The following is a 12,836-nucleotide window of genomic DNA, read 5'->3' as shown; positions in this document are numbered from 1 at the left end:
TGGCAAGCAGAAAGCCCCACGCAGGCACCGAGCACAACACGAGGCTCCCGAGGCTCCGCCAACCCTGGGTCAGCCGAGGTAGGGCCTCCTCAGCACAGCTCCTGCTGTTGGCAGATATCACGAGCTATTTAAGGCTACAGACATTTTGCCCCAATCGGCCACGTTTTCTGTAATATTTACTTCTCATACATATGTCTATAACTATGTATACATCCCACAGAAGGTGAGGTTTAACAGGGTTAGCTTTGTTGGGGAAAAGAAGGTTTGGAGGAAAGGAAACAACTTTCATGTTGAGAAGATTTGAATCTAGTGACTGTCACGGGATGTAAACACTCTTCTGGGGAGGGAGGCTTTTTGTTATGTTTCAGGAGTACACAGAGTTTTGGATAAAATCTGTATAAATAATTATCTCTCTGTCATTCAACATAAATGTTATGCACATGTGTGCATAAATTGTCCCAGAATACAACCTATAAAGTAGACATGCCACAGACTTCTAGACAACCTACCACAAGCACAAATCTCACACAAAATCCATTCTATATTTAAATTTTAGTTTATTGAATTTTAATTACTTCTGATGTTAGATCACTTTGAGAAAAATCCCCCCAAGGTCAAAAGCTTACAAATTCAACTGCAAAACCAAACAGAAGCATCGGCAAGGCAATTTCCCATACAGACACCTACAAAAAAAATGAGTTCCTGACTACTAGATCAGATTAAAATCCAACAGCTAAAATCCATTCTATTATTAAAACCGGATAATTCTCTATGTTGAAACAAAGCAATAAAAGCTCTCATTCTATTATGTACATTTACTCATGTTATGTACACAGGGCTCCACAGATGTAGCAGTGAATTGTCAGTTCTTCATTTAGATCCTTATTTATAAAATTAACAAACACATACCCTTTCCATTAGGTTGTTGATAGTTTGTTAGGGGGTTGTTGTTTTGGGGTTTTTTTAATAAAAAACCAAAAATGTTATTTTCTCCAGAGATGCCTGTGACAGAAAATGTATGCTCTACAAATACTATGCTTTCAGGTCATAAAACTCACTTGGATTAGCAGCTCCACAGCAGTGAATATTTTTGTATATATGTATTCAAATCTAATTCAATCATTTCATTTACCATGCAGAAAGTTACTGCAAAATCCCAACTAACTAAAATGTCCTTGATTGGCCTAAACTTAAGATTTGCAGCTATATTAGGAATGAAACAAGCCAAAGAATGTTGTCCTACTCTGAACATCCTTTACTTCCACAAGGTCCTCAGTGGTAAGTAAAGCTGTATAGTTGCCATGGGAAAACAGCCACCATTTTAAGACACAGTCATAGTTTATTAATACAATTATTTTAAATGTACAAGTTAAATCCTTTTACCAATATAGTGACATTCAGCTATCCCGTGTCATTTTTCCAGTCCAAATAGATATGGTCCTAATTGTATAATGCCATTTTATCCACTGAAGATAAAAGTGCCGATAAATAAAAATGCACATTAGGCAGGAGATTTTTCAGAATAGGTTGCTTTTTTTTTTTTTCCCAAATAACCCACTTGCATTAACAAAAGATTGCAATGGCTTCCAAATTATAGGGTGTTATTTTTAGTGGAAGTAGTTCAATATTCATATTGGAGCAGATGTAGCAGTTTAACAAAACAGCTCTTCAAATCCTGCACAAATTGAAAACAGGAAAACTGATTGCATTTTCTCTTATCACTTTCCTTTTCTGAATTGACACTTTTGGCCTTCTGAAAATTTACACATGGCTTTCATCTCAACAGCACCTGCTGATCAAACAGAAACCTAACATTTTCAGGAAAATGGTATAAAGGGCTAGTTTTCTTTTTACCACCTTAAAGGGCATCAGCAGTCCACTCAATGGCAACAGTTGTGGAATAGATGGCACACTCAGAATACATTTTATATTTTCATTCCACTTTTAAAAATTAGTTAAACCAATAGTGGCTCCTCTGTATTTGCTCTTTGTCTCCTTCAAATTAATTTCAATCTCTATCTCTGCCTTACCCTGATGGGCTTCATCCTACAGTCAGCTAGATTTTAAAGATGATCAGAAAGCCTTTGAAATACTAGACACGCTGCATGTTCTGTAGACAGTGTGTCTTCTTTATATATGCATTTATATACAAACATAAATTGATATATACAATTATGCATACAAATGCCCATATTGCACAGACATTTCTTTTTGTGGCGCTTACACTAAGCAAAAAAGTGTGTATATGTATATCATTCCGCTATAGTCTCACTGCATTGAATTCTCTGAGCATTGCTGATAGAGCATTTTGAGGGGAGAGAAACTCAAAGACCACTTATTTATTTTAAAGTTTTTCTTTGTTTCCTTTGCAATCTTCAGACTGGGAGAAGGTCTAGCAGATGCTCTGGAACTTCAGCATCAAGACTGGGCTGAGATGCTGCCATTGATGCACATGGCGAGCATGCAAACAGCACAACCAGAAACCCTTGGGCTCCTGCAAAAGTTAAAGGTATCAAGTCACGTATATAAAAAATGAAATATACCTTTTTATCCTGTCTGCTTCTGAGCCTGTAAACTCTGAAGTGCAGCAGCAGGTAAGCAGGACCATCTTCCCTTGTACATAATTCTAGGTGTAATTAAAGATACTCCTGAAACCTGCTATGTGTCAGGTTCTTAACTGATAGAGCCTTAACCCCTCTGAAGTGCTCTGCTGCCATCCATTACCATTCTGCTTCAGTGATAAGGTAACCTGAAGGCAGAGATGACATACAGTAATATATGTGCCACTCCAGACAGTTGGTTCATGAATTTCAGTGTTTCATCATGCTCACTGAGGCAATCGCAAACCTGAAATGTCAATATGTTCAGTCAATGGAAGTAAAATAATGGGGCTCTATTGTCTTACCCTATCGATCTGCTGCTGTCAACAAGAATACATGCCCCCCTGGCTTTAAACAAATTTTAATTAGGCTTTTAGTTACCGGATCATATCTATATATCTATCTGCACAAACACTTGACAAAGTGAAACGGCAGTATAAATATTTCAAACTTTTAAATATAAAGGTAATTGTTAAATGTTGCTTTAAGATATGACCGCTGATAAAGTCGTTTGCTAAAGCGGCATGCGTGCACACACTTAGCATGCAAGTCATCTTAATCTAGGGGAGAACTTAGAAAGCACTACCAAAAGTCCGTCCAAAACAACAGAAAAGTCCCCGCCCTCCCACCCCCCCAACAAAAAAAAAAAAAAAGAGCAAAGAGGCCACTTTTTCTTCCTAAAGCCCGCTGTCATCCTCTGCGGCGATTTTGCAAGGCAGGAGCATTCACTGAAGCCAGCCGGTGAGTGAGCGATGGGAGCCCGGCCGTGACAGCCCCGCCGCTATCAGCGCCCCTCGGCCCCGCCACCGCCCCAGCCGGGGCTTCCCCTCCTCGTCCCGTGAAACACCCACGCAAGCCGCTCTCCGCCCCCCGGGCTGTGTTTAAAGTGGAGTCCCTCAGTCTCCTATTGTTCTGCGGCCACCTCCTCCCTCCCGTCAGCGCGGCCCGGGGACGGGGGGAGGCAGCACAACAAAAGGCATATCCCCTCTCCCCACCGGCTAATCTCTGCCCGTAAATCCCCCGCCCGCTCCGGGGGGAGATAATAAGTGGTTACATCTTCACTTCTCCTCGCGCCCATCGACTTATGCAGCGCCGAGGGAGCCGGGCGGGGCGGCGGGAGGAGGCGAGGAGTGTCCCCCATCCCGCCTCTCCGCCTCTCCCGCCCGCGGGTGGAGATTTTACCTTCCGGCGGCGGGAGGGAGGAGGAGGCGCCGGCGCGGCCCGGGCTTTGTGCGCCTCAAGCGCCCCGCAGCTTATCTGCGGCGCAAGGACGGAGCATCGCGCCTCCGCGGCCCCGCCAGCGCGGGGGGAGCGGGACGGCGGCGTGCATCGGGGCGATTACGGTATCAGCGCGGCACAGATGGCGGCCCGAGGATGTGCGAGGCTGCGGGGCCGGGGCCGGCGCGGCGCGGGGTCCCCGGGGAGGCCGCGCCCGACACGAGGAGAGGCGCCACCTCCGCGCCGCCCACCGGGGGAGAAGGCGGCGGCGCTCGGGGTGGCCAGGTCTGTGCGTGTGCCTGACCTCTGACAGGCGCTCGGCCCGGCTCTGGCCCTGCAAGTTGCCCCGACACCCTTCTGGGATAAGGACGCTGCCAGAGACGCAGGGAGGCGCAGCTCTGGCTGCCCCGGGCTCCCCTGTCCGAGGTCGCTTCCAGTCCCAAAAAGGCGATGTTCCCTTTGGTTGCCTTCAGCCCGGCTTCCATCTCACAGACTGTACCTACGTCCTGCACGGAGCATGACGGCTCCCGGCCCAGAAATTCCCAGAGCAGTCAGGGAATGTCCCCGCTCCCAGTTTGGCCAAGTCCCGACCTAACTCAACCTGCTCGGCCTCGCCAGTGGCGTAAAAGACTGAACTCAGCCCTGCCGCTACAAAGCGGTTGTACCATTCACCAGAGGATGAGCAGCAAGCCGGAGTAGGTCCCTACACTTCACAACTCAGGTTCTGAGAAAATACAGAGGCTACTTTGTCGGGATTCATCAAAGTGCACAGAGTTAGCACAAGGTACCAGGAAGGGAGGCAGCAAAGAAGCCTGGCTTGACTACCAAGAACACAGCTAGCCAGCAGAATTGGTTATGCCAGCACCAGGCTTCCAAGCAAACTCTGCACTCGGGTTTTAAAGTTTTTAAAACGTTTCTCCTGATGAATCAACACTTATTTGTAAAGGAAACGCATTTCCATTGTGTGTCTGCGAAGGAGCACCACACAGACTGGGATGAGGACGATGACAGCATGCTGGAGTGAGACTGGCATTGTTCAGAGCAGAACTCCTTCCAAAATCGCTCATCCAAGATAGCATTTTTTTTTCCACAAGGAAAGAAATAAAGGGAATTTGACACATAATACAAAGTGAAAACCAGAACCTAGATGGGGGAAGGGCATGCGTGTGAAAATCGTGTCACCGCAATGAATGTCAGATAAAAAGGGGTCTGTCACAAATCCTCCACTAATCCAATAATGTGAAAACCTCTTGGTATCACTGAGTTGTAGCACAACGTAATTTTTTTTTTTTTATTTTTCATAAACCACAGTATATGTTTAGCCTTGGAAAGAAAGCAATTGGGCAAATGTTCCTATCACAAAACGGGTACTTTGATTTTTCAATAAAGGCAAACTGATTGTCACATGTCAAAAATTTACTACGCATTCCTCAGCCAGTATTTTTACCCTGAAGAAGGGCCACTTCTCCCTCAACTTCCTCCAGTTGTCACTTGTGTGACAACCATATTTAGAGGTAATAAGACAGGTCATATAACACAAGTTAGTCAACTTGTTGGAAATCTTATGTCCTAAGCTTAATGATATGTTCTATGCATTTCTAAATAAAAGTTATTAATTCAATCTGCAACGTTAACACAGAGCTTTCTCTCTGCATATGTTCTTTCAAACTATTATACACAAATGAGAGAATGTTCTTTTTTGATATTTCTGTTACAGAGTTTTTCTTTGAAATACATACATATCTTTCCATGAACTAATTTAGGATCAGTCAGATTCTCGTCTCACAGGGCCACCATGTGCATCTAATATCTGTGATGGCCATAGTTTTGTTACTTAAATCACAATTCTCTTAAGAAAAACTAATCCAGGATCCTTTCTAATGTAAGCAGTTCGCTGCGAAAACATTCACATTTAAAAATAAAACACTGTGTGTTAATAAAATAAATACAATCAGAGTACAAATGTGTAACAGAAGTGGCATTCCATAAGCACAGCTGTCTCAAAGTCCAAGCTGCAGGCTAGAAATCTTAATTTCAACTGACTCTCTCATAATAATGGGTTACCTTCCTCTAAAGCGTAAAGTCCATCTGCCCCAGGCAGATAAGTTTTGAAGCATTAAAACAGATAAAAATCTAACATTTTCTTTCTTGCATTGAATATGTGAATTCTAGTGTGCTATAATGTGAGAATTCCAACATATGACCATTGTGGCATAATATCTCATAGCTCAGCTTGTCATTACTTCAGTTGTAATTCTTATGTTAATTATGTTCATAATTACTATAAACAGATGTGGTAGAAATTCACGTGACCTTTTACTGCAGAATGCATTTCTCACTCTTTCCACTTTATTGTAGTAATATAATGTTAAACCAGAGGAAAGTATTTCTGACACAGACTCTGCATGTATGTGTGTACATATTTAACACAAAACCATTTCTACCTCATATTTCAGCCAAAGGACCACCTACCTGACAGTACATTGACATGAAAGTGATGATAACTCAAAAGTCTATCCTGAAACATACCCCTAAAGGACTGTGCTTACAGTGAAGCTTTTTGATTAAGCCTAGCTAGAGCCATCATTGAAGCCTAGGACTTAAATGGAGCCCTGCATTTTTATTCAGCACTTTTGTTAATGCAGCAGTATCCTGCTTTACAACTACAAGTACATAACAGCCATACAGCAATTTATTTTACTCACAGACCAACCATCACCGTCTGTACACAAAACACATTTACAATAAAATCACTATGGATTTCATTAAGAGAGAGCCTGCTCGAATTTCATTTCTTTGGACCTAATCTATAATTAGTGTGGACAGACAGGTGCAAACCCTTCTCCCCTACAGATGGCTACTGGAAATGGTGCAAAATAGCTCCTTCTGTTTAAACAACACAAAGATAACCTGCTCTGCTCTTATCACTTACAATTACCTCCATTATACTGAACTAATGTTTACCTTAATAAAATGTCCACTGTTCTCTAAACGTTATTTGGAAACTTTCATATCAATGGCAGAAAAAAAAAAAGATGGAAGTCAATGTCAGATGAAATTGGGGGGGAGAGACAGGAAATAAGGCTTTTAAAGAGCAGGATATTTTGACTTTGATCTTAGGTATGCTGATCATTTTTCTTTATCCACAAAACCACATAGTATAATACTTCATGATGTATTTATGCAACCATATATTAATCAAGTTTATAGTAAATAAGAACGTAACTGCATTTTTAAAGCAGTTCTTTAAAAAGGTACATCTATGTGGAAAACCAAGGTCCTTTACATTAAAAGTTCGGTTTTTAAACTAATTCTTTTGGATCTTTCACTTGAAAAGGCATAAAGGCAATATAATCTGGAAGCCAATGTTTTAAGAATTTACACTCTCATTACTTATGCTCGATTCAGTGTCAGTTTCAATTTTTGAAATTTTATAGGTTGCTCTTAAAGACTATATGAAAAAGAGCAGGTTGCTACTAACTAAATGGATCAAAGTTTTTAATGTACTCAGATTAAAAATAATTATCTTTTCACATTTCTTTAGCCAAGTTATGAGAAGTAACCCCTTCAGAACACCAAATTCACGTTTTATTTCAGCTACTAAATGTTCTAGATATCCGCATGACAACTTAAGTTTCCACAGAACAAAGAATAAGATCTTCTCCTCCCCCCCATTTAAAAAATCTGAAGCTCCTGCAATACCAACATACTAATATCCTTATTCAATTAGCTAAAGATTTAACAGTAATGGACTGTGGCAAGTGGATTTGAAAGATGAAAATGACAATCGCAAGCCCTTTCTCCCATCCCCAATGCAAATACTGCAGATGCCTATTTCACCCAAAGCGTCTGGCAACGAGGAGTCGCAGCCTGCACAGAACCTCAGTGAGGCGAGCTTCGCATTCAACGCCTGTCGTCTGAAGTTCATTTCAGAGAAGTGAGAAACAGGATTTGACAGGGAAGAATGTCTTGAACTGACTAGCCACTGACCAGCACTCCAGGTGGAGCTATTTTTCTCCCCCTTTATTCTATAAACAATACTCCCAGTATAAAACTTCATGTGCGCACAGGCAAACATAGCGTTAAGCGTACATAGATGAGAGACATTGTGTGATGCTTTACTGGTCCGTTATTTAGGCACGAAACAAGTTAATGTTAAGGTGGTCAAAAATGGTAGAAGGCAATGTTTTACTTAAAAAGATTTTGGAAACTATTTAAAAACTCAAAGCCTTTGAAGAAAAACAACTTGTGCAGCAGTTGCCAGGAAGCAGTGACCTAACACTGCTGTCTGCATTCCATTACAAACAGAATGGTTCTTGTCTCCCTACAGCATGCTCACGGCTTGGGAACCAGCCTCTCACCCTTCTCTGCAAGCGTAGGACCTAAGGAAGAAGTCCTGCCATCATCTCCTCTATGCCTTGCCTGGCTCCAGTTTGCCAGACACCAACGGTTTTAAGGGTGGGTTGGGTTTTTAGTGGAGTTCAGTGTTTTCTTGTGCTGCTGTGTGGTTGAGTTCCCCATAACAGCGAAGAAAAATAACTCATTAATTGAAAGTAGTAGCAATTATACTGAAGATAGAGATATGATGAAACTGGCCATCGAAAAGTTATTATTAAACAGTTTAAGTTCCTAATCAAAAACCTTTACAGCAAATCTGCAGTGAGTCTCACACCTAACAAAGCCTTTGCCAACTTTGTATCTTCATAGACTATACAGTTATGAATAAGGCATACTCAGGTCTTTTACTTATTTTTCCTATTGATTGGGAGCCACAGAAACACCTAGAGCTAAAACCAGAATGCAAAAACAAGATGGACTAACTTTTTTAACATTCAGCTGAGCTAAAGGAAATTCCCTGATCATATTGGATTTCCTAAGGAAATCAGCCCAGAATAAACTGAATGAGGTTTTCAGACTTCCCATGGAAAGGTCAAGCATCAGCTTTAACAACCATTGGAAATCAGCTTCAATCCTCTATCTATCCAGATTCGCTAAACCGCTAGCAGAAAAGCAGAACAGAAAACGTGGATAATAGAATTCAACTCTAAAAATGTCTTTCCTATCTTGCCTCAAACTGCAGTTAACAAAGTTGCATATTTAAACTTTCCATTGCATCTGTCAGGATGCAGAAATGAAGACGGAAACGTAAGGCTTCCAGAGTGTAACTAAATAAATTATATTCACCCTTACCCCTAACCCACTGTGTTTACAAATACAATAATTATGTTTCTAGCTACATGTCAAAGGCAAATAATTTCTAAGTCCTTCAAGAGGCATGCAAGCATTACTGTAAGTAGGAAATAAGTCAAAACAGATTAGTAGACCAAAAATGGGGAGGGGAAAAAAAAAATCCTGCTTTGGTCAGCAACTCAGACCACCATCGGGGGATAAATCAATTTGCAGCAGCTGTGGACAGCCATTTAAGTCTGGGGCCTGAACAGATTAATTAGGAGAAGCGATGTTAAAAGTTAAAGGGGTCAGCGTTACATTAAGCACACCAGTATTTGCTGGAGCAAACGCTTGGCTGTACATACCAAGACTCAGAAGACATCCTTGCAGTTAGCCACGGCTTTGCCAATAGCCAAGCGTTTGGCACTTGCTGCTTTCCCAGGCCCAGCACGGCAGCTCCCGCAGGCTGCTTTTAAGAAGTCTATACCCATCCTTGCCCAGCCCCTGCCGCGTCGTGCCATGCCCGTCACCGCGTCCTGCTCTGCCCGCGCAGGCAGGCGCGCAGCCGTGCACGCCGCACCTTGGGGCCGCACCGCCGAGCGAAGGCAGGCGCTTCTCGCCCGGCTGCCGTTGGCAATGGAAAACTTAGGCAGCTTTTTCGGGCAGACTTGCTGCCTCGAACTCAGCAGACCGCAGCCCGCTCCCGAGCCATCCGCGGGCAGGAGCTGCCGGCTCAAGGCGTCACGGCCGGGCGGCTGCGAGACACGGATCCTCTCTCTGCCGTGATTTAGGGCACGGCAGAGGCAGGAGAGGGTGACAGGCAGAGCCTGCTGCGGACCGTGAGATGGAGGGCTACTCTACCAGAGAAATCCGAGCGGCTTCGAGGCGGCTGTTCCCCACCGCGGCGATGGCGGGGAGCCCCCGGCTGCGGCCGGGCAGGGCGGTCCCGCCGCGCCCGGCTCCGGCTGCAACTCGGGGGGCAGGAGGGGGAGGCTGCCTCAGCGCCTCGTACCTTTACCCTCCCTCCTTTAAACTTATCAGTGAACTAAAGGAAGTAACATTTTAGATCCCGGTTGGAGCAGAAACGATTTAAGAGCTGCGTCTGATTAGTTACTTTCGGTTTCTCTCTAACATTTAGGAGAGCAGAGTACAGGAACGACAGATATTTCTATATAAATTAACTCCGCAAGGGAATGACGGGTGCTCCTCCTAAGGCGGCAAATCCTACCCTATCCCAAACCCAGTTTCTCAACTTTGACACTAACAAAAGGACTCGAACTCGCCAAAAGTCAAAGGCTCGTCTAAATGGCCCTGAATGTGGTTTTCATCCTTCCAATCTCCCTTATCGACGATCTCTTACGAATTTATAGAATCGAACCATTCAGCTCAGTCATACAAGATGACACATTTTATTGCAGTTCTGGAAATGCAATCTCTAACGTTATCCTGTCGTTTTAGGAAATGAGATACTTGCAAGATCGCGGTGCTGCTAAAGGCGACGTGTAACACCTGAAATATTTATTGCAAAATAGCCCCAAGTAATGTTACCAGGGCTGCATAAACCTATGATTGCAGTGAAACAAACAAGCGAAACAAAACAATCCCATCAGAAATATTTCAGGCGCTCCGACTCTCATTGGGCCGGAGATAGGGTCTGGAGAGAGCGGAGGTAGGAAAAAAAGGGCAAGCCCTAAATCCAGACAGAAATCTAACGCTATTGAGTAATATGTGCCTGGGAGGGTTATTTGCTGCAAAACTCTGTTATTTCGTTTCTGAGCTCTTGAGCAATATCCAGCGTGCTAGTTTGTGAGCCGGGGACAGAGCGTGTAAGGTTGCATGCAGCGCTAAACTGGCCCGGGCACAGCGGCAGCCCCGGTCCGCCTGGGTTAGTTACAGCCACGGGAGGCCCTCAGAGCCGGGCGAACCCTGCAGGAGAGGAGAAAGGGGAAGAAAAGGGTCTCGGGCTGCTCCCGCCCCGGCGCGCCCAGCCCAACCCTACCCGCGCCCGTACTCACACTGCAGAGGACCAGAGATGCCCACCATTCGCTTCGGGCTGTGAGCTGCAAATAAAAGTTCCTGTCCTGGTCGGGGGAGAGCCGGCAGCCCAGGCTGCTGGAGGGGCGAGGGGGTGGGAAAGGGGAGAGCAGCGCTGCGCGGCTTCCCTTCGCAGTCCAGATGATCCACGTCCACAAAAGTCAAAACGAGCTGAGGAGAAACTCCAGCTGCTCTTCCCCCCCACCACCACCCTCTCTCGCTCTTTTTTTTTTTTTTTTTTTGAAAGGCGGATCAGCTCGAGAGAGACTACTGGTTCCACGGGAAAGGACAAGAACCAAAAATAAAGCAAAGTCTCCAAGTCGAGATAGTTAATGCCCAAGTCCTTCTCCTTGCCGCTGCCGCCGCCTCAGACAAACGTGATGGGGAGCGCAGGGAGCGGCCGCTGTCAGTGGCGGGATCTCTGCCTGTCCCCAAGCAGCCGACCCATAGCTGAGCCCCCGGCGAAGCCGAGCCGAGCGGCGCCGGTGCCGTGCGGTGCCGAGCCGATCCGATCCGATCCGATCCGATCCGCCCGGCCGAGGCTGCGCCGCTCTGCCCGCTCCGCTCCGCTCCGCCCGGCGCCCCGCTAGCAGGCAGCGCGCGCGGCAGGCAGCATACTGCCGGCAGCCGGGCCGGCCCCGCTACCCAGGTGCAGGGGGGGAGGGCTTAAAGCAGTGGGAGGTGATAGAGGTAGGAGACATCTGTGTCGTGAGGAGGTTAGTGGGGGTCAAGTATATGTTAACAATAGGCGAGCGCGGTCCCTCTCGGGCAGCTTGCCTACTCTTTCTTTCTCTCACTCGCTTTTACTGGGTGGACATCTAACTTGCTCCCTAATGATGCCTCCCCGGCTTTAAGAGTCCAGACTGCCCTGCAGTAACCCAAGACAAACACTTTCTCTAGCCATCTGGAGAGCTCCTGGCTGCTCTGCCTGTGTCTCATCACTGTGTGAAGAGACAGCAGTGCTAGAAATCAAGCCACTCTCAGATCTACTCTCTAATCCCCTTCTGTTAGCTGATTTCCAGTCAGACTGTTTGCTTTTGCATTAGATAATAGCCTTAGAGAAAACAATTATCATTTTCTTTTTCCCTTTGTTTTTTCCTCTTTCTAAGGTACAGTATCCAGGAAGGCCTCCCCCTCTTATTTTAAAAGAAATTTATAGTCTTTCATGGCTTGCAGAACCCAGATGCAATTTCACACTTTCCTGGAAGGGGATTCTGGATTCTTCTGAAAGCAGTGACACGATCGCAACTGCAGAGAAAATTAATTACTATCATCTACAATTAATAGAAGCATGCCACCATTTGACTTTGTGTTTCATTACATAATCATTTCAGTAGGCATCCATATATTTTCCAATTCATCAGTTATTCCCTTCTACATGTTACAGAGAGTATTATTGTCAGTCATACAATATACAGCAGCAAACTGGTATTTCTGCTATCATGTTAACACTATATAAAGAAGACATCTCCACAAAAAAAAAAAAAAAAGATAAAGAAAAGCACATCCACTTCATATATTTACTTCAGAGTAAAAAAACTACATAGTTTTTGTTGGTTTTTTTTCAGATTTCAGATAATGTATTGGAACTGTCAGAACTGCCAGAATATTTAGCTTCATTTTTTTCAAATGTCAGATGTTAAGTAAAATAGTGAGCATAGAATAGAACTTCTAATCAAGCTGCCTTCTTTATTCCTGTACATACACATGCACACACTCATACACATACACTATAGACCTGATCTTGCAAACTTATAAATGCTTAATTTTAAACGTATAAATAGACCTATTGAATGCAAAGTATCTTTCCATGTG

The 12,836-nt window shown here is 44.4% G+C and overlaps 1 protein-coding gene across 3 annotated transcripts in view; it reads right to left on the bottom strand.

The window, feature by feature from the left end:
• The window catches only part of RUNX1T1 (RUNX1 partner transcriptional co-repressor 1), a 113,471-nt gene extending 101,951 nt beyond the window's left edge, over positions 1 to 11,520 (bottom strand). The window contains exon 1 of one of the 3 annotated variants that reach the window (XM_050310979.1): positions 11,003 to 11,520. Coding sequence is in view for 1 of the 3 variants with exons in the window: in XM_050310981.1 (XP_050166938.1) it covers positions 11,003 to 11,030 (28 nt within the window). In the remaining 2 variants the exon portion in view is untranslated. Of the gene's footprint in view, positions 1 to 9,352; positions 9,476 to 11,002 lie in introns of those variants that run through there. The other 2 variants (XM_050310981.1, XM_050310992.1) reach the window with 2 other exon arrangements.
• Between the last annotated feature and the right edge of the window lie 1,316 nt (positions 11,521 to 12,836).

Source organism: Myiozetetes cayanensis, unplaced genomic scaffold (assembly GCF_022539395.1).
Source record: "Myiozetetes cayanensis isolate MyiCay16 unplaced genomic scaffold, myiCay2020 scf1, whole genome shotgun sequence".
NCBI lineage: Eukaryota > Metazoa > Chordata > Aves > Passeriformes > Tyrannidae > Myiozetetes > Myiozetetes cayanensis.
Note: the sequence above shows the minus strand (reverse complement) of the source record. Positions and strands in the feature narration are given on the sequence as shown.